Genomic DNA, 22843 nt, shown 5'->3' with positions numbered 1-22843 from the left:
TCCTTTTTCATTTTTCACGTCACGCTTCAAGTCCCATGCTTCCACTACAACACACTCACTCACACACACTTCATATCAGAGGTCCAAGGGGTATGTATTTTTCGCATCAAGATATCACGAATTACAAAGCTATTAAAGCTGTCAAAAGCTCTTAACAATTCAAGAAATATTGAAACGTTCCTTGCAACACTAAATATTTATTGACGGTATGTAAACCCTGTTGTATTGATTGGCAATTAAAGTTTCACTAAACCTGCAAAACTAGGCAATAGAACAAAACATTTTGTCTTTACTCTGTATGTCAGACAATTGATTATTACGCTCTTCAATCTGTTCAGTGCACGGTAAAGACTAACGCGTGAAGACCATCCACTGCGCGACAGGCTATTTTTTGCGCACATCAGATTACCAGGCATGACCCCAGGCCACCAGTTTAATATCAAATACCTTTGCTCTTGTAACGTAAACTTTCCTTAGTCGGGGAAGTAATGCGTAATATTTTACTTAAGTTGTCGTTACTTTGCATAAACATTTACTGGTATGAATTTTACTCGTATATTTTCGTATTTTTTTACTCGTATGTATCAGTATGTTAGTCGTATGTATCCGTATGTTAGTTGTATGTATCCGTATGTTACTCGTATGTTAGTCGTATGTTACTCGTATGTGTCCGTATGTTCCGTATGTTACTCGTATGTTACTCGTATGTACTCGTGTGGTGTTTTAGTCATGATCGTTTTTGTAAGTTTCATTTCCTGTCAAGTGTTATAAAGTTTGACAGTGAAATGAGCGAAGTCAAAACAAAGATCCCAATCACCCAACTCTTGTTTATGCAAAGTCAAAATTTACTCTCCAAGACGCGTACGACGTTATTTATCACCAGGTAATTCCATCATTTTGGAAATAGCAGCTACTTTATTATTCATCTGCGTCACAAGTTTTCACTGATTTTGGGGCTCATTTTGTTGAAACTAAAGCACGCTTCCAACAGGCCTGTGAACCCTTCCTCAGTCCAGAGAAATACTAAAAAACTTCTCCCATATCACATTTGAACCTTAAGCTCGAAAATTCAATACACAACATGATATTATAATTCACAAAGGCAGAAAATACCACAGAATCCTTTTCCAGCGAAAATTTTATTGAAACAAACAACATATTTGCCCTTAGAGGCGAAGACCTCTTCCTATTTCATTGCGTGCGTGAAGACAAGAAACTCAGTTGTGTCAAATTACCATGTAATTCAGGTAAATACTGCTCACTTTGATTTCGTCTCGACGGGCGATAGATTGTTGTCGAAGTCCAGTACTCGTCGCTTTTGAGATTCATGCCTAGTTTATCCAACTGACTTTCCATTATTGAGCTCCATAAGGGTATATTTTGTTTAAGGATTCACTAAAACGCCATTCGCGTTGCATGACTTTCGACGCCATTGCAGGCTAAGTTGATGATTCTACTGTGTCCACCAGAGAAATCTACGCAGTTCCACTACCCTCTCGATCCTAAGAAAATACGCGCAAAAGGCTCTATACACAAAGGCAACACTTACCAGGGGAGTGACAGGCAAGACTTTTACCGACACGGAAAAAAAAAAAAAAGAAAACAAACAAACTAAACGCAGACCTCGACTGGGTTTGCCCATAGGCAACCCAGTAATTAATAGAGAGATTAATCAAAATGTATTCATAGCTTATTACAACTGGCTGAGGTGCTGTGCTTTGACATCAGACATGGACGTCCTTATAGTGGCTGCCAGAGGTGCCTTAGGTATCTCTTTGGCCCGATGTCATGAACGCCTTATTGGCCCTGAAAAGCCCCGGAGGGGAGCAGACAATCAAGTAGGTTCTAAAGTAAGCAAACAACACATTGCTTTATTCAAAGAATTTTATTTCCTGCAGTAACATCAGAATGTATGGAGCTTTTTTTCTTTTTATCCAACTTAAAATAACATATTAGCACAAAATGCTGTATACATCAACCAAGAGTAACTTTGAAAAACAAAGGTCGAAAAGCTTAATATAGATAAATATTATTAATTTATGGAGCTAACTACAAACAATTAATTTATGGTAAATGTTGACACGGAAAGCTTATTGTGGTACCATTTATAACTGTATTGTTATTTACAGCATGTGGCCTGAATGCTGTGTTTCTTTTGGCTTTCATCCCCATGAAAATTTTCCAATATACTGTAGTGGTACATGTTACTACTTCTATTATGCAATATACCGGTAAACCCTCCAAAGGGATGTGTGAGAGCTTATACAGTATGTAACAGTATAATGATCAGTTTCTGAAAGCTTACAAGTTATGAAATGGCTGTTACACTGTATAAGGAAAGGAAAAACTCTTGTTAACTACAGTGATTACAGAATAAAACCTTTTGTCCAGTATAGTATATCCCAATTTAACATGATCTTCAAAGCACTAAATTATGACAGACAAGAATGAGCAACATATCACAAATCACATTTCCAAGTGTCTCGAATCATGTCTTGGAGACGCGTCAACAGGTTAACAAACGTAAGACAGATTTTGAATCAAAGTTCAGTGTTAAGACACTGAATTTATACCTAGACAAAAAAATGAATAACATTATAGAAATTTAACCTCCTCCCTTTGAAAGAGTATCCTGATGATTCTATTCAATAACTATTCTTGCCGCCAATATTATTATTTTAAACCAAAAGATTGTACATGATAGAGACAGCCAAGCATGCAGATGTGAAATGTTTGCCTAAAATTCCTCTCATAAGAGTATTCTGTACACCTCAAAGGTCTTGACTGCTTTACAAGTTGATGTGTGAAGGTACCTTTTAAGGTTAAGAGTGTAACAAATACTATTATAATTAAATTTATACTCCTAAAACAATGAACTAATGGTGTGCCTCACTGCAGCAGAGTTCCCCATGTGTTAAAACTTCATAGCCCTTAAGTCTTCTTCATGCAATGCTATGATCAACATAATCACAAATCCCAGAAGCAGACCAAAGTTTTGCATCAAAAACGTGACCACAAGTTCTGACTGCAATGTCTCGCTGTGCATTAGATCAGGAAGCTGCAGAGAAACCAAAAAACATGTTACAAAATTAGTGATAAAGTTGTCATTAATGAAATGACTGACTGATGTTGACCACTGATAGAAATCTCGACCAATCATTCATTTCAATAGCAAGAATATTGTTAATAGAAAGGTTTGATTCCTGCAAAGGAGCATTCAGATTTTGAACAAGTATCCCAACTCGCCATTGAAAAAAAAAATCATCTCTTCATAATAGAGTTGTACGACCAAGTGAGAGGAATGCAAAAATTACATTATTTTATGTGACGGAGTGGTCCTGGTGCACAGCATAGTTCAAGGAGTACATGTACATACATGTACAGTATATTTCAACCTATCAAAAAGAAAGACAATTTTTGGATTGCCCAAACGACTGCTCCATCACATTCTATACACAGCAGTGTTTCCACACTTGGTTGCAAAATTATATCGTTGCAATTTCGCTACTAGAATTTAAAAGAAGTTTGACTGACATCTAGCCTGCATAAATGGCGGTACTGTTGGCACAAGGCGCAAACTTGTTAATTTGCTTAGTGCGCCAACAACTGACTGAGTCAGAAAATACCATAACACTCTTTGTTTGTCCCTCCCAAATTTTGCGTTAAGAATTGTTTCCTGTTTCTTCTCTTGGGACTTACAATGGTCCCCAGAGAAAACAAAGACAATGCACATCCAACACTTGGGGGGACAAACAAAGAGTATTATTGTATTTTCCACTTCAGTCAATACCGCCAGCTACGCAGTGTAACTGACATAATGAAAACAGGACTTCCAAATATGGACTTAATTTCAGGAAATGCATGCCAACATTGATGATCATCACAAAGTACACCCAAACCATCTCATCCTTGACCTTACTTGTGTCCAAAATAATTTATTATTGCCACTTCTGGCCACTTAGGTTTCCCACTAAGTACTAAACATAGACAGTGAGGAGTTGTACTATTTTCAGTACATTTACAAAGCATTGGAAAAAGTAAAAATCTTACCATATCAACCAATGCCACATAGAGGAAAATTCCCCCAGCGATAGCAAATATCCAGAAACGCACTTCATCTTCTTGACCGATGTAAATACCAATGGCTAAACCAATGTAACAGGACAACGCAGAAAGAAAGTTAGCCAACAAAGCCATCTTGACTGACATACCAGCTGTTAAAAGTATTGCAAAATCACCTGTTGGTAAAACAAAACACAGTTTTAATTTGGTAGTGAACTAATTAAAATTACCTAAAATAACTAAATTGACAGCTACCCCAAAAGGGGCTTTTGAAGGGCCAACATTAATTTGGATAGAAAGAAACATCAGTTCAGTTAAGAATGCCACATGGGAGCAGAGATGGCGCAGTGGTGAGGACACTCACCTCCCACCAATGTGGCCCGGGTTCTATTCCCAGACTCGGTGTCACATGTGGATTGAGTTTGTTGGTTCTCTTCTCTGCTCTGAGAGGTTTTTCTCTGCGGTGGGTACTCTGGTTTTCCCCTCTCCTCAAAAACCAACCAACAGTTTGATTTTGAGTTCATTTGATTTGATTTTGGTACAGTGTCCTTAATTAGTACCCCTGTGCTAAATACCGACGACAATTAAATAGAGTTCCTTATTATTATTATTATTATAATTATGATGATGATGATGATGATGATGATGATGATGATGATGGTGGTGGTGGTGGTGGTGGTGGTGGTGATGATGATGATGATGATGATGATGATGATGATGATGATTATGATTATTGTGGAAGACAAGCCAGTTGGCTGTATTCAAACAAGAAGCCAAGAAATTGAACCACAGACTACTCAGGGCAACTCCTGCTGATGATCAACCAAAACCCCTTTATTAATGCTAACCTTAAGCCTGAATATTGTTTTAGGCCTTGTGTTAGCATTAGCAAAGAGCTTGGGCTTTTCCCGCAGTCTGCAATCTGCATATTTTTACAATGACCAGTGGTCAAACAGGAATTGAATTGAAGGCAACTAAAAAACAACTTTTCACATTCTAAGACTAGGTAAAGGTATGCGTAATTTAACGTCTGAAGTTCCTTTACTCTCTAGAGAGTACTCTCCCAGGAAGCCGACGGTGCGCTCATTTTACCCCCCTCTCTCCATCAGTGCTCCGTTTTAAGGGTATTTGAAGCTACTTAGGCTACACTGAAAGGAAAAAAGTCGAAACAAGGATGTGAGACCCGGGGATCGAACTCGGGACCTCATGCACCAAGGCCGCGCACTAACCGACTGTGCCACCCTTGCACACTTGACTAATAGTCAATTTAAAAGGTAATAATTACATGCCCTTTTATAAATGGCAAAAATAACTGAAAAAAATGTTCAGAGAAGGGTTTCAAGCAATTGCCCTAAATTGAATACTATTAATGAAGATAAAATTCAATTTTGCAAAAATTAATTATCAGTCATTCTGGTATCAGAATCTCGCACACAATTTTAGATTGCATGTACCTCCTGAGTTAATTTGAAATAAAGTAACAATAAATTAAATACCAAGTTCATGAGGCAGCTCGTGACAAAAAATTGCAATTGAGGTACTGATTCCTCCAGAAACACCAGAGTTGCCCCCTTGAGAGAATGCAGCACCAATAGCAAGCCCATCACTGAAGTTATGGAGAGTATCTCCAATTATTATCATCCATGCCACTGCAGATATGTCTTTCCATGTTTTCTTTCCATCCTCATTACCGAACAAACTCTTCTTGGGGTTGCCTGATGCATTCCGTGGGACACCATTAGGAAAATTCTCCAAGCCAACCTTAGTAGACTACGCAAAATAGGGAGAATATCATGACAATTTATTAGTCTCAATCATGATTTGATTTCACAACTGACAGAATTCACTGGAAACAGTTAATTGGTTACACTTGCAGAAAAGTATAAAATTACCCGTAACCATCAACTTGAGATGTTTGCAAAGAAGCCTAAATAAAGCCAGACCAGAAAGGTCCCATTGAGTTCAAACATGCATTTTTTGTAGGCTTCCAAAAATTCAATGTTTTGACTTAGCCCTAGCACTCCTAAGAGTGACACTTACAGATGCTACTCGGTCTATCGCCAGACAACTTGACTTGTCAATAAATAATAATTTTGTTATGTCAAAGAAACTCATTTACCTCAAATTCACTTTCCTCAGTGTCTGATGAACCACAAACATGTTCATAAACACAATGTGAATGAAATGAATGTGAAGGGCTGGCGTTACAATTATTTTCCTCCTTAAGTTTGAAAAGAACAAACTGAAGTTAAAAATGTGTCATCAAGATATATTACATCTAGTCATATTTTAAAAGAAAGTTGACGTCAATATACAGTGCTGTATATTATATGAACCAGTAAATATTGTTTTTTTAAATCACTGATCATTGGTTTTCAATGCAATGTTTGTAATATATGAGTACAGGTAGCATATAGTGTTGTATAACAGAATTGAGGCAATGTTAAAAGCTCTTAGATCTCATACAACAACACAACATAATTTATAACAAAGTTTTAAATCAGACTGCGGTTTGGAGAATTATGAATGAAGCTTAAAAGTCAAATCAATAATTGCTGTGTACAAAACCACCGAGCAAATTCTCCTCTCCAAATGTCTACCAGCTTGAAGTGTGAATCTTATCAAAATAATAGTAATAATAATTAATGTCAGAACTCTTTGTTCCTTCATGAACTTCAAATGAGTTAAAGATTATTCTTAAAATCCATTAAACACTCTTGAAGAAAGACCAATTATTAATTCACTAAAAATAAAAAGTTCTTCTTTACGCCAAAAGGAAAATGACAGGCCTCAAAACACATTATTAAATGAAAATCTTACGTCTATAATCCATGTAAAAATCTTGCCAAGGTCAAATTTTGAGTTTCACAACAACTTTCACTTTGTCATCCATACCCCAGAACAGCAAGACTTCATTATTTATATTAAGAAATATTTTTCTACACACCACATTTTTCAAAATAACGTCCCCATTATCCATTGGCACTTTCTCCTTGTTCTCCGTCTCCTCAAATGAAGGAACTCCTTCATGATGTTCAAATCTTGAACACCTCCTTTCCTTTGTGAAACTCAGACTTGAAGGCCCAGGAAGCTAAACAAAGAGAAAACAATGCTGTTGTTGTCTGTCTTCGTACTTGACTCTGCCCTTTAATGCAGTAGAACAAATGTGACTGACCCAAATAATGCCTCGTCAGTGCAAATTTTAATGTCTCTAAATAATTTTAAAGTATAGAGATGGGAGCCATGTTGGTGTTCCAAAACAAAGAAATGGCAGCTACAGTGTATGATGGTGTACCATCCTAATCCTCCGAGAATTGAACTCTAAATACTTTCTTTTGTTTAAGAAATCCAATGTGGCTGCTAGTCATGTGAGTGATGAAAACACTCCATACTACAGTTAACCACAAAGAAAGATTTATGAGCTGACATTGCTAGTGTTAGCCCTTCGTCAGAGCAAATCACTTTAGTTCTGTCTCAAAATGCACCAAATTAGATGCATGTCCAATTTAGACATACCACATGAAGTGTCCCTTAAGTCTTAAGAAGCCTTTGCTACTTATTCCACTACCTACTGTACATGTATTTCCAACAATACGGTAAGGGTAAGCTTATGGTAACCCTAACCATTTCACAATAGCTGCCTGCAAAAGATCTGCAACATCTTCTGGCCCAACAAAATTTCCAACAACGACCTTTACAAGAAGACTGGATGCACCAGTATCGACCTCAAAATTAAGAAACGCCGGCTCAGATGGTTTGGACACGTGCTACAAATGCCGCCAGAGAGGATACCCAAGGTTGCCCTAAGGTGGATGCCTGCAGGCAGAAGGAAAAGGAGGAAGACGGCTGAGATTGAACTAAGTGAGATGGGTCTGACATGGGGAGAAGCTCAGGCACTTGCGAAGGACAAGACTCGGTGGAGGAGGGGCCCAATGCCGCAATGAGTGTTATAAGGATCTATAATGATGATGAAGCTTAGGGTACATGCAGCTGTTTATCCTTACGTGAGGAGAAGCATTTGAGGAACACTTTGTGATGTGTCATTAATTGTCTGTATTCCGAGACAAGAGTGATGTTGAAGTTAGGGATAAGAGCAAGGGAACACTTTGTGATGCTTATTAAAATCCATGTGCATCTAATTAGGATCAATCCTGGACTGCATCTTGAGCAAATCTATCGACTTGTTGGAGAAAGCCAGTTTTTTTTTTGGTGCTTCACTCCCTGCCAAACCAGCACCAAAGTTTCTTCCAAAACCAACCCATCATTGAACCGATCAGGTACAAAAGTTGGACCAAGTCACTGCGGGTTGCTCAACTTGGATGGAGCGAAAACCAGTTTTGTATCAGCTTAAAGATTAGGGAGGGCTACGGTGATTTCTCGAGGTCTGACCATTTTATTTAATGTCGAACCAAGCAATTTGAGTTGATCCAGTCTGACTTTTGGCTCTGTCTCCTCTTCAAGAATTTGACCAATGCATCGGCCAACAAGTAAAAACATGATAACACTTACAGATATGGTAAGACCCTTAGTGGGATACTCAAATATACATCTCTTTAAAATTCTCCACAAAATAACAGCAGACTGTCAACCAACATGTAGGCCGAGGCGTTGTTTGGCACCTTGGTTGGATCAGGTGCATTACCATAACCTGTCATTCCTAAGTTCAACCATGAAGACTATAAAACTATAATAAATTATTGCTAAAGTTGAAGGGAGGGGTGACTGTGCATTAATTTTTAATTCAACAAACCTCAGCATTGACATGACTATGACCATGTCCATCACCAAATTTGCTCTTCAGCCCCAAATGCATCAACGTTTCAAACAGGAAAAATACATAAATGGAAGCCAGCACAGCTACAGCCTTCCAGAGGAATGCACTTGCTTCTGAATGATCAGCATGGCTATCACCTCCTGAGCCCTCTTCTTCATGTGCATGAAGACCAAATGCCTGATCATAAATAATTCCACAGTGAAAATTAAGGGTGCATTCGATTGACCATATGCCAGAATAGGAATACATGGAATAGAAGTTAGAAATCCTCTTTTTGTACAGGGATTCACATTCGCATTATCAAACACTTGCCAAAATGCTATTTTAACCAATTGACATCCAAACCGGCCGAAACCGGCCAGACTTAGTATTTTTGCTCTGTCTAACGCCAGACGATTTTACTCGTCAATGGGGAACCCCTGGGAGTCAATGGGTTAAACACATCTTTATATCCTCGTTGCTTCAAAACGCCCGACATAACGTTTTAAATCATCACTCCACGTATTCTTATTCAAGTCAAGCATGGGAGGAATATAAACTTAAAGCTGAGTGTTTATTTTTAATTTGTTTAGAGCTGCTTTTTTTCTCTGAATCGCAATTTTTGGCATATCTTTAGAAGCTCTGATAATGTTGCATGATGGCTGGAGGATCTACATTGTATGACTAGTTCAGAACAGGACTGGAATTAAATAACAATTATCTGTACTCTTTTGGACATACAAAAAAGTTAATTTGTTCGTTTGTTTTGCTCTAAAATGTGAGCGAATAAGTGTTTTTTTAATCCGTTTGCCCGACTGTTTTTCAATGTGCCTCGACAGTGACAAGAAAATTTTGCCCTTATGTTATAAACACGTCATCACAATGAGTTCTTGCAAAATTAGGGGGAAATTTCACTAGCTTGTGTTTTCAGAAGTTTGTTTCATTAAAGCATCTAAAGGTAAATTTGAGTTGGAGTGGATCTTGTTTGAAGTCCGTCCTTTCTTGGTTGCATTGCCATATTTTGGCGATTTTTGTTCCAAGCCAAGCTGGCATGTTTCAATGAAATACATCAAAATGTGAATGATCTTGTTCTCAGAGATAAAGTGAAATAAAGTACATCAGTAAAACTCTTTTTATAACCTTGAACTGACAAAGTCTTTTGATGGGTTCTAATTTTAGCATGATTCCTATGGCTTTTTTTCCTCGCTGATGGTGCGCTTGCTTTCTTTTAAAACTCATGCAGTTTGAGAAAACTTCATTGCCAAACTGGTGAATTCCAAAGTAAATTTCACTCGAAAAACCAATATCACAGTCATCATTTTGTGATTCATGTGATATCGGTTTTTAGCGTGAAATTTACTGTGGAATTCACTGGTTAGGCAATGAATTTTTCTACAGAAGAAAGCAAAGAATATGATTTAATTAAGCAGCAACTGGGAACACCAAAACGCGGCCAATTTCAAAACCTTATATTTTTACTAACCCTACAGGCAGTAAGAATAAATAACCAGGGAGCTCCGCTTTTAGGCTTGGATAAATCTATAAAATTATTGTTATTATTACAGATGGGTCTCATAAAGACCCAGGACGTATTTTTTAAAGTGAGTCTAAAACACAGGTCACATTCCACAAGTCAGGAATAGAAGTCCTTGCTCTACTGATCAACAACTACACCTAAAGTTTTCCCTAGACCTGAAACAACATGATAATTTATTTTACATGGTAGTGCCCTTATACTAAGTGCACTACCACAAAAATGAGAGGTGGGATGTTTATGCGGTCTTTAGCACCAGTTTTATATGTTGTCCTTATTGCTCCACACAAGATGTCCTTAAAAAGGAACAAGTTCCAGAATCTCAACCTTTGCTGGAAATAAGAAAGTCACAGACCAGGTAAGAAATTGGTTGATAGAACGTAACGATAAAAATTTCTCCAACATTATCATAGAATGGATGCTACAATAGTTGTGTCAGTTGTGTTTGGGAAAGAATCCTCTTAATTAACTTCAACTACTTACAGAGAAGTATAGTATTAAAGGTTTTAAAGACCATCACTAGTACGATATACCTACATGAGGCAGTAAATGAAGCAAGCTATCCCCAGCAAGTGTTCCTATGCCAAGTGCCACCAAAAACGATAATATCTTCTTGTACAATAATTTCTTTCCTTTGAATAGTACAGTGGCAACACCCGCCAGTGATGTCAGACTAATGACGGTGACAGCAGCGAACCCATAACCCCAAACTACAGAAGAACAAGAAGATAACTTTCTTAAAATAACATTTTAAGAGAAAAGACCATGTGAGTGGGTGAGGGAGGCACAGAAAACTGCTTGTATGAGCTAAATGTTGATGACACACTGAGAGATTAAAAAGCTGATGTTTCCAGTGTTAGCCCTTTTAAACCAAAAATCAAATTCACTCTGATGAAAGGGATAATGCTAGAAATACAATGTACTACCACCTACAGTGGTCATTTCACAATCATCAAAGCAGTAGATACAGCCAAATTCACTTACGTTTCTGATGCACAACATGATCACAAATCACAATTTTTATGACATTACAAACACACATACATTGTACAAAGTCATACTTTAGTTGACCACCCCCCTTAGGGCCTTTTCAGGGCCAATCAATAGAAGTACAATCAATGAAACAACACATTTAGTATTCAACACAATAAATTTATATGGGATTAGTATTAACTTTTTCAGAAATACTGTCAAATAAATTGGACAAGAGATCAAAATACCTTTAAAGTGTGTATAAAAGAAAAGAAGCAACATGAGGATTGTGGTTTTTATAAAAATTACAAGACCTTGTTAATTTTCTCCTCAACTGCATAAGAATAATCATGCAATAAAAAATTGCAAGATATAGCTTGTCAGAATCAAGCAGAAGCAACTGACACAAATCATTACTCTTACAGTATCATTAGCCACCAACTTGCAATTTCTTGGTGTACCTGAATTTGCAACATTTATATATAGGAGACCATAACTAAATAATAATATTATTTATTGGCCCTTTCAGTAACTCAACTTGTATACCATCTCTTTCTGCATTTGAAACTGTAACAAGCTGTTTATAAACAGCCCTCCTCTTGTAATTGCCAACCAAAACTATTGCCCTTTTTCATGTGTATTCATTAAATTACACCCTTAACAGCTTATATACCTTTTCCTAAATTTGCTTCTTCTTCAGTCTTTTTTAATGTTTGAGCCTTGCAAGCTCCACTCTTGGCTTGTTGAATAAATGCAGGACAAAGTTGCTGAAAGTCATAACTATCTGCACCAATGGAATGATCAATGTCGAAAACTGTGAGCAAGTCATCCAGCGAGTAACACTGAAAATAACAGTATTAAGTTGTTGGTTTCTTTTATCAACTAATTGATAAAGATGTTTCTCAGGATGGGGGTGAGGGTGTAACAAAAGTGATTAAACTTAGCATAAAATTACTGTAATAAATTTGTCTTTTATTGAAATCAATAATAATTCCCAAGTCCCAAGAGACAGCAAGTGTTTTCAAGCGGCTGTAGGGGTAAACAGACAAATAAAGTTATGATTGGTAAAACGTCAGGGCAAGAAGCTAGGTTCTGCGGCACTTGTAAGATCGTTTCCTTTGGCGTCAAGATGTAGCTCTGGTAGGCATCACATCTCTAGCGACCAAGGACTTTAAACAGCCAATCAGCTAGACCAGCGGCACCAGCCATAGTTGCGGCTCTAATGCGGAAGCTGTGGGAAGCATAGTGGGTGCTGTTCACACCACAGACGTATAGGAGATCTTGTAGATTACTGGTAAGGGAGGAACGAGTAAGATAACAGCCATCGGCAACTGGACGAGGGGCTGGGCAGGTCCTTGTGTTGATGTTTGGACCATGTAATCCCAGTGACAGCAAAGACCATTGAGTTTGATTTAGCAATAATGAGCTTGGCTGATTCCCGGAAAGGGTCCGTTTTGGACTTCTTAATAGTAATTTCCAATGAGGAAGGCCGAAAAATTGATGGCTGAAACGGTATGTCCGACCTTGACATATGGGAGGTGAAGGCTGCCCACAGCATGGATGAGTCGGGATCAAGGGACTGGCCTGGTTTTAATTTGTCTTGAATACTATGCAGGATAGAGATTGTAATGGGAGGGTGGGTTCGCTTAGGAGTACCGAGGGACGTCTTAATGCCGCAAAGCATCTTGTTAAGCAGGTAGACCCTAATAGTACCATGGGAAAAGGAAGATGACAGGTGTGTTACAAAATGAATCAATGTTGTCTTGCGGGCAGGCAACAAGGGGTACCCCCGCAACACTAAGAGATGACCAAGGCAAAAACGGATAAAATGACGCTCCCCAGCAGAATAAGATCGACGGGTTGAGGTGGCAATGGACTGGAAAATGAAATTGGCCGCTTGCATGGTTGGACCCTCAGCAGGTAGGCAGGCATGGGATAGGGAGTAGGCAATGCATCTGGTGCGAGGAGGCAGAACCTGGACTCTTAAATTTTTTGAAAGTTGGATGAGGGCAAGACATACATATACACTTTTGGTTTTAAATAGACGCTAAAATATCATGACGTAGCCCCCATTAAGGCTCCTTTGCATTCTGTACAGCTGCGTGCAATGTATTTTATCTGTAGTGACCGATAAGACCTTTCGTCGTCTTGTCAAGCTTTAAATGTAGTTAGCAAATCAGGCAGCTTACACCAAGTACCGGACTGCTGGACCGCTCCCTCAAAAACGAGTGCCCTCGATCTTTGACCTGGACAGGGAAACCGAAATCACTGCAGAAACTACTCTAGAATTCAGGCCTCTCTTTTGTTTTTCATGAGCAAAACTTTCTGGATCCAACGTTCATGTTCTGTGCAAATGTTTCTCATGTTATTTGAAAAATTTGGGTTAACTTCCAAGGAAAAGAAGGCGGTGAGTTTACGTGCAATAGAAGGCAAATTTTGCCAGCCATTGGCTCTCATTAAAAACCCTGTCGGAGGTACTCAAGGAGGGGGCTACCTGGAAGGTAAGGAGGGATAGATCTGCAAAGGAAGGGTGGGGTAGAATGGAGGCAATGAGGAAGATCAGGGAGGGATAGGAGAAGTACAACCGAGGAAAGGAATATCTCGTTCTCATTGAGATCCCCAAAAACACCAAGCCCCTGTTTTTTGACTACACCCAAAAAAGGAAAATCCCTTTTTTAAATAGTAAATAAACATAAACCAGTTAAACTGGTTCAAAATTTTTGAACAGGTTTAAAACCAGTGGATAAAATTGAACTACAACAGATATTCAAATTTTCATAAATCTGCTACAATCTCAAGAAACTTACTGTGCCAGTAGAATGGTGGCCATGATCATGATCATGATCATCAACAGCACGGCGATGACGGACACGGGATTCTGCTACTGACTCTTTTTGTGATAACAAGTCTGCTGCCCTTCGACGTCTGTGGTTGTGACCATCATGGTCAGTGTGCTCATCTCCTGCTGATAATGCTTCACCAATCCCAAGGGATTTCATGATCTCCTCTAAGTCTCCCTCGGACAGATGAGTTGTTCCATTGAAGATATCACTGATAAAGAAGTCTCTTGATGGCAATTTAGATTCGGTTTCATCATGTCCATGTCCTTCCTTGATACAGAAGCCTTGAACCAGATGAAGGATGATGCTTGCACAAGCTTTTTCAAAGTCATGTTGATCAAGAGATTTTTGCTCTTCACCATGCTCCTCCTCTTCTTCATGATGTCCCCCCTCATCTTTGTAATGCCCCCCCTCCTCGTCATGATGTTCCTCTTCCTTGACCTCATTGATGATGCTTTTAACAGAAAAACACTGGTGAATAAAGCCAAAAGTCATTTAAATCAACATTGACTCTTTTGTTTCGATCCCTTACACAAGGCTACATAGAGCGATTTTCATGTGACGTCACGGCGGCCACATTGGTGTTCCAATGGAGGCCATGATGGTGTACCAAACTAATCCTCCAAAAATTGAACTCTTTTTTTATGTAAAGACTTTCTTTTCTTTCAGTAGTCCAATATGGCTGCTGGTCACATGAGTGAAAACACTCTATCTATCTGAACTGGCAAAATTGACTTGGCTATGGCACAGCTACTTCCAAATAGGGCAATTGTATGATTGGTGCTAGATATTCAATATTCACCGATAATCACTTCGCCTTCGGCGAATAATTGTTTATTAGGGGGGTCGAGCTGTGGCTGCGCATGCGTAAGATTTCTTTGCCCCACAGAAGGCAGCCCAAGTAGGAATCAAACTCAGTCTGCCCTCATTCAGATGCAATTGTGATGACCACTAAACCATGGATGCATAACGCAACAGATTAATTACGGGGAAATATGTATTAGAGAATTCTGTGCGTGACCTGAAACAAGTTTTTGTGTTTTGGCCGTGTGCGTGATGTTTGTGTTCAAGGCCGTTACAAAATATCTTGCGCTAAATTAAGTGATTCATGTTAAGATTTCAAGGTAACTGTAATAATCTGAAAACTGAAATGGAACTTAATTTCATGTGCATTTAACTGGTAAAAGGAAAGCTTCAAAATATCTTTCTGTTTTCAATTAAGAACAATTTTTAAAAAAAAGAAGCAGTGAATGTGACTGGGAAGCTTGTGTAAATATTTTCTTTCTCACAATATGGCCTAAGAACCTTCTAAATTTAAGTGCACATTAGTTGCACAATACCCTGAGAAATGTTCATTCACAGACAATGAGTACTTTTAGAGTTATATAGTGGCAGAACTAGCGTTCCAATACTAGTTTAACCATCACGCCAAAAATAATTTATTGTTTCACTTAGCGTTCAAATGGTTTGATCTATGGTTTGGTTCTGTTGGTTCATTTTGCTTGAATCCTTTCAATGGATTGTAAAACACTTGGTTTCCTTCATTTGTACATAACCCAAAATACAGGTTAAAATTCCACTTTTGAAAAGTGCAAAGCTGTGAAAAGCATGCAAATGAAACAATAATACCTTGTTCTGCTTCATTGAACAAAGTTTGGCGGCCTAGCACTTGACAATTTTTACTCAGTATGTGACTAATTCTTTCGTGCAAAGTACAAACTTCGAAAGGCTCCGAACCTTCAAAACCTTTAAAACGCTTTAAACCTTTTCTTTCCATCCTTTCAAACGGTAGCTGCCCAAACCAAACAAACGATAGAAAGTTTAAAACTATACAAACATGCAGAGTTCCAGATCAAAATGCATTGCACCCAACCACAAATTTTCCGATTCTACCAACTTTGTTTTGGTACTGAGGGCCAACAAGGCAAAATAAACAAAAGGAAAGTATCACAATAGACAGCAGACCTACCAGTAATAGACAAGCTTTTGTGTTCGGTATTATTCCAGATAATTACTTTGTAACAAAGAAATAACAGCTAAAATTTGTAACAAAGAAATAACAGCTAAAAGTTGGGTATTGTCGGTAATTGCCGTTTGACAACCAACATCGTGCACGCAATGCAATATCCCGTCATCGTATGGCTACAATTAGGTAAAACATCTTACCGAGCTAATTACATAATTTTTAGTTAAAACATCTTGCCGAGCTCGACTTCGTCTCGGTGAATATTCACCGATAATCACTTCGCCTTTGGTGAATAATTGTTAAGTAACACAAAAAATCATTGAAATAATGTGAATTTTAACCCATTGACACCTAAACCGGCCGGTTACGGCCACGCGCGATGACCCCTGAAATACCTAAACCGGCCAAAACCGGCCGTACAAAATGGCGTCTTGATCGGAGTTGATCTAAGGCCTCTACCCAGTCTCCCTTAGGAAATCTAAATTTTCTGTTGTTATGGAGATTTAGTAGGATAATTGACCAATCATTTGCCGTGTTGTGAGCATATTTTGACAGCTGATAAGAGACCTCACAAGGGCTGGCTTTTTGCCCTTTCGACCGCGCGATCAAATTACGCGGAGACAACAGCCGATGCGCCCAATTACACATCAAACGATGGGGATATTCATGCTTTTTTTTTCGGATTCGGAGGATCTAGGGATCTAAGGGATCTTTTATGGTTTTCCTGTAAGAGGAGGGGATACTAGAGACAACAATTTTGATTTAGATGACTTTAAAAGTGACGAAGAAGACGGTGAAAACCAAGCGACCAATGATAAACATGAAGCTCGCTGGAATGATCAAGTCGATAATATTCAAATTCCAGATTTCGTGGCAGCTACTGCTCTTTATTTCGTTTTAGATAATCGTAATGAATTAAATATTTTTCTTAGTTTTCATAGGAGATGATCCATGGGAATTAATGGTAAACAAAACGAGTAGGTATGCCTGTCAAAAACTCTTAAAATCCCCGAGCGCATTGCCCTTTTTTCATCGAGTAAGCCGTGCAGAATTAAAGGCCTTCGTAGCAATTAACGTCATAATGGGCATTGATTAGCTCCCGAATTTAGCTTTATATTGATCAACCGATGGATTTTTTGCAAATAACAAGTTTTTTTTTTCCTAAAACAAATTTGTAATCGAAGGAATTTTCGCCTTCGGTATACCTCGGAAGATCGGTATCTTCAACAAATAAATCAATCCGATCGTGTGTTTATATTCTGCAAATGCGAGAAAACTTCCAGCGATTTTCTCTGTTGTTTTTCTTGTGTTGTGTAAGTTATCTTTCAGTCAAAGTTTTCGAAAGAGCATTTTGTACACAATTTGACCTTGTTTGTTCTCTCATGAAACATGATAGTGATCAATTAACTAAATTAATCTTGCGGTTTTGTGTATTTTGACAAGCAGAAAACACGTGGTGAAATTTTGTTCGGCAGTGGCGTTTTTTCCCTTTTTTTTGCACTTATACCTGCAAGAAAACAAAGCGATTGGAATAAATTTCAAACAATTTTTATCCATTGAGTGGTTAGACTTAACTGTAAATTGCATAAGGCATATTTTGAGTTATAACAGATATTTTTCAAGCGCTTTGTTAGTTAGCAATCAAAAACTTTCTTGATTGCTTAACGCACGCTGCTTCGAAAAATCTACCTTTACATTTTCAGTTGAGCCTTTTAGCAATATTTTTACATCATCTAGAAGTTACTGTTTCTTCTTCAAGGTGAACTTAATTCTAGAACTCAGCATCTTGTGTACATTTACTGCGCATAAGGTTTGTTTTTAACCCTTGCTTTCCAATGCAAAACCTCGAAAATTTCCCAAGTTATCTTGCCCAACAAAACAGCACACGCGAATGAATCATTGGGTTAAAGGAAATCGGCTAAAATTCCTTCAAACAAAGTGTAGGCTACCCGTAGCCTCTTGTTATAGGAACCATTCATACATCCCAAAAGCAACAAGCTTTTGCTAACGGACTATTTGTTTTACTTGATTATGTATGAAATGATACATGAAATAAATCATATACTGAACTGCGGATATGAAATCAAGTAAAGCTATGATCCTCGCAGTTATAGTCGCAATTTTAGCAATTGCGTTGAGAGGCCTGAAAATTTCTGGACTTCAACGGGATTTGAAGCTGTGACGAAACGAAACACAACAAAACTTATACCACATTAACCCTTAAATCAGAGAGAAACCGTTTATTGATGTTTCTGTGATGCAAATTGAGTAGCGCGAATGAAAATTGCGAAGTGATGTTTGCTTGAGCTAACGGCGTCGGTAGCTAACACGAAAGCGAAAGAATTTTTGTAGTCAACAAATAATTCTTCCTGTTGGCGAGAGGACTAGTAACGCGAAAAAGAGACATTTATACTGAGATTATTTTCATGAAATATAAAGAACAGATTCAGGCGACAACGACCATAAACGAATTTTTAAGATTCCTTACAAACCCTTAATTCTACAGATTCTACAATCATCACGGCAAATTGCCGCGAAATAAGAAGGAACAAGATGAAAAGATTATTATTCGAATTTACAGACGTCATACCTTCCTTAATGGCCTTATTTTCTGTTGAATGAATGATATCAATAAACTATTTAAAGTAGTGGCAAAAGTGGGAAATCTGTCTCTTTTTAGCGGCACTACAGCAGTTCAAAGTCGGCAAAAATCCCCAGCCAAGATGGCGGTCAAAAACCGTGGAAGGGGTCGTGGAAGGGTCCATTACTAAGACACATAAAAAGCAAGCAATAAATTCTCCTACCTTCGTCTTGGTCAAAAAATCGCCGATCGTCTTGTTTATTTCCTCCAGGATACGGTCCAAAGCTTCGTGTGTTATGCTTAGGTTTCCATCACTGAAATTCCTTGCGAACACATTGAAAAGTTCGCTGTGGTTCTTGGGATAAAGATCACACATTGTGCGACCAGAATTCTTTTCAAGCGCTGGCAATAGACAAAAGACGATGACAGGACTGATTTCAATAAATTCGGTTGAATTTAGCGCTTTTGATGGCGGTGATCCTTCGAAATCGTGGAGATCTTTTGGGGTAAAACACTGTAAGAAAGGAGAAAACAATATTACATGTGGTAAGCAACTAGACCGCGTGCTTTCGACAATGCGAGTACGAGTCTCTTCTTTTCGCACAGCACTATTCTGTGCTTTTCGTCTTTTTAATTTGTTGTTCTTCGTGTCTCTGTTTTCGTTGTCTTCTTTACGGATCAGTTTTAGTTTTAGGACAACTTTCTTTTTAAAAGCGAAACCATTAGCTTCCTCAAACACGGTAAAAAGTTAGTTGCCTAATATCACAAAATCAAAGAATTTATATGCGATAAGATCGGTACTAAGAGCTGTCTTGGACTAGCACCACCTTTCGATAATCCAGGCTAGGTTTGTCGTCGGAGCAGTTCAAGAGGTGTAGGCTGTTGAAAAGCCTCTGTTGATCTTCAGAAGTAAGCGAATCGCCATTGACTGCTTCCCGAAGGTCTTTGAAGGAATAGTGTTCGTGTTTACGGCTATCATGTGAGGAAACAATCGCCAACAAACTCAGCATCGAAAACACAACTCTGATGAATTTTGGAAAAATCATTTTCTTTCGAGTCGAAAGCAACGCAACTTCTTTATTAGACCTTCGAGCGTTAAACAGATTGACCGAATGACATATATGAACATGTGAATTTGATGTGAGAAGTTCTGTGGCATAAAGAGGGCATGGCGATCGCTGATTGGCTGGGCGACAACTTGAACAGGGAATGATGGAATGGTGGAACGGCGGAATACTTAAACACGGAACGCTGGAATACTTAAACACGGAACAGTTGTGAAAATTTTGACAATTGGAACACTTGGTTTCTCCCCCCACAAGTGTTCCGGGAAAAAACGAAAGTGGAGATTGGAACTGCATGTCCTTCAGAGTTTTTCATTGCCTAAATGTTTTCATTCCGAAGACTTTGAGAAAGCCGTGAAGAAGGAGTTACATCACTTCTATGATGCTATTATCGTAAAAAAGGTTGCTGTTATTCATCGTGGTGAAGTACAATAATAATAAGGTATTCTCGTTTGTCTCAGGATGTGGTCACTGGTGATGTAGAGATCACGACGTTTCGACTGCATACTGCTAGTCTTCATCAGGCGATGAGGTCGACTGGTTACGCGTCAACTTTTAAGCAGGATGCTCCACTGTGATTGGTTGGTTTTCAGCAGCTGTGATTGATGCGTTTCGATCCTCGCTGTCGCTGTTTCAGCTTGTTGTTCCTTCGGCGATCCGCTGTCATACGGTTCTGCTGTTGTTGTGTTTCTTGATCGTGGGAATCCATGTTTCCGGAATTTCTATTCCACTATCCCTGTTGATGTTTTTAGGGTGAAGTCTTATGTGAATCGCCTTTTTGACCCTGCGTGTGTACCAATGAGGGTCACGATCAATAAACTTTACTTCGTTCCAAAGCGGGTTGTGTCCGGTGTTGTTAGCGTGTTCTGAAACGGCGGAGGTCTGGGTACGGGCAAGTCGGATGTCTCGCTCATGTTCTTTCATTCTATCTTGCATAGGTCTTCCAGTCTCGCCGATGTAGACTTTACCGCATTCACAGGGAATCCTGTAAACCACGCCATCTTGTTTAGTCGGCTTGACAGCGTCTTTCGGTCGTACTAGATGTGATCTTAATGTAGTCTCCGACTTGAAAACAGCGCGTATGCCTTGTTGCTGTAGACAGCGGCGAAGTTGTTCGGATAGGCCTTTGACATAGGGTAAAACCGCAGTAGACTTGTACTCGATCGTGGGCTCAGCACTGCTACTCGGTTTCCTGGTCTTGGTGATTTGTCTGCAAGAAAGAAAGAGGGTAACCATTAGAGACAAGAACAGAAGACAGGTGTTTCTTGTCCGTGAGATAACAGAAGGTTTTGTTACGAGACGTTTGGCGCGCTCGTAGAGGCACTTGACAATACCGCGTTTTACTGATTGCGGGTGGTGGGAATCATACGCTAAGTACTAATTAGTGTGCGTACACGCTGATGGTGAGGCGGCCGTCCGGTTCTCTTGAAACTGCGGTGTCAAGGAAAGCGAGTTTGTAGTCGTTCTCTGTCTCCATGGCGAAACGAATGGAAGGCTGCTGGTTGTTCAGATACTGTAAGTAGCTATCAACGTTTCCGCGATCCAGTTTGGTGAAAGTGTCGTCAACGTAGCGTTTCCAGATCCTAGGTTCTCAGATCCTAATAACAGCTGCTGAAAACCAACCAATCACAGCGGAGCATCCTGTTAAACAAGGGATGCGTAACCAGTCGACATCATCGCCTGATGAAGACTAGCAGTATGCAGTCGAAAAGTCGCGATCTACATCACAAGTGACCAGATCGTGAGACAAACGAGAATACATTATTATCATTGTACTTCATCACGATGAATAACAGCAACCTTTTTTACGACAATAAAGTAACTGCATTGACCATAGCCCTTTGTACTCGCATCACAGAAGTGATGTAACTCCTTCTTCACGGCTTTCCCTAAGTCTTCGGAACGAAAATATCTAGGCAATGAAAAACTCTGAAGGACATGCAGTTCCAATCTCCACTCTTCGTTTTTTCCCCGAACACTTGTGGGGGGAGAAACCATGTGTACCGTGTTTAAGTATTCCAGCGTTCCGTGTTTAAGTATTGCGGCGTTCCGTGCTTAACTATTGCGGCGTTCCGTGTTAAAGTATTCCACCGTTCCAGCATTCCATCATTTCGGCATTCTGTATGTTAAGTACTAGCCGATTGGCTGATGGTCGGAGGGGCTTTGTTTTCAAACCCAACGTCAATTGAACTCATCACAAAAACTTATTTTCTTTACTGACTATAAGCCAAGTCGTAAATATTTGTATATCTCCATCAGGAAATTTGAATTGATCGGCAGCGAGGCAAATCGAAGACCTCAAGTGAAACACTTGTTTTCATTTTATACGTTTTTATGAAGTCTGTGAACGCCTGGAGAGATGCAAGCGAATCTCCAAAGTTCATTTATTTGCAGCCAGGTTATCCAGTCAAGACTCTTTGTCAAGGTTATTGTAAAGCGCCAGGGATGTTTGTTCACCTTATTTGGCATGTGTTTGTGGTGTCCATCACGTTTTGACGTGGACAGAGTCATGCAAGGCTTGCCGTGGGGGCTTGCCATAGAACTGACTTAGATAGTGAAGATAGATAGATATACCTTCAGTATATAGACACGACAGTGTTTCAAGCGTTACAGCTTATTGGGTCGTATTTCTATAAGTTCAATTTATAAATTAATAAGTAACATTGTAGTAAAATTCCTGAAGATTTTTTCCATGATCACCATAATACACCAAACTTAAATGAAAGTTCAAGTCCAAGAATATAGAACAAACAACATTTACAATGGACATACATAGAAAGATACAGCTAAAGGTATATAAAATCCTGGTCACTTAAGTCTGTTCTATAAAGTGATTTGGCGTTAAAGTTGAAATTTAAAAGGCTTCCATTGCCTTTCAACTTAGCTAGGTGGTAATGAGCTTCCTTTGTTTATCTGTCCAAACGTGCATATCACAAAGAGTGGAATAACCCACCTCAACAAGTCTTAAAGCGGTACCTTTGACATAATTTCATTATTTCCAAATATGTGTAAATAGTTATGTGATAGTTACTATAGTCGTTGTGACTTCTTGTTTATCACACTGTAATTCG

The 22843-nt window shown here is 38.9% G+C and overlaps 1 protein-coding gene and 1 long non-coding RNA gene across 2 annotated transcripts in view; one reads left to right on the top strand and one right to left on the bottom strand.

Annotated features, from left to right (window-relative positions):
* Positions 1-1870: 1870 nt before the first annotated feature.
* Positions 1871-19844, bottom strand: LOC138044661 (metal cation symporter ZIP14-like). Its single transcript, XM_068891121.1, has 11 exons — positions 19536-19844; positions 18932-19222; positions 14129-14632; positions 11995-12163; positions 10887-11059; positions 8813-9013; positions 7010-7153; positions 6182-6283; positions 5559-5832; positions 4051-4238; positions 1871-3058 (listed from the first exon to the last, which is right to left on the bottom strand). Exons 1-11 carry the CDS (start codon positions 19752-19754, stop codon positions 2915-2917), a joined length of 2409 nt encoding a protein of 802 aa, XP_068747222.1. The 5' UTR covers positions 19755-19844; the 3' UTR covers positions 1871-2914.
* LOC138044738 (uncharacterized) overlaps positions 19122-22843 on the top strand; it is a 3772-nt gene continuing 50 nt past the window's right edge. Inside the window, exons 1-2 of the long non-coding RNA XR_011131502.1 lie at positions 19122-19254; positions 22032-22843. The exon at positions 22032-22843 is cut by the window's right edge and continues 50 nt beyond it. This is a non-coding gene — a long non-coding RNA (uncharacterized lncRNA). The remainder of the gene's footprint in view (positions 19255-22031) is intronic.

This window comes from Montipora capricornis, chromosome 1 (genome assembly GCF_036669925.1).
Source record: "Montipora capricornis isolate CH-2021 chromosome 1, ASM3666992v2, whole genome shotgun sequence".
NCBI lineage: Eukaryota > Metazoa > Cnidaria > Anthozoa > Scleractinia > Acroporidae > Montipora > Montipora capricornis.
This window is presented reverse-complemented; position numbering and strand designations above follow the sequence as displayed.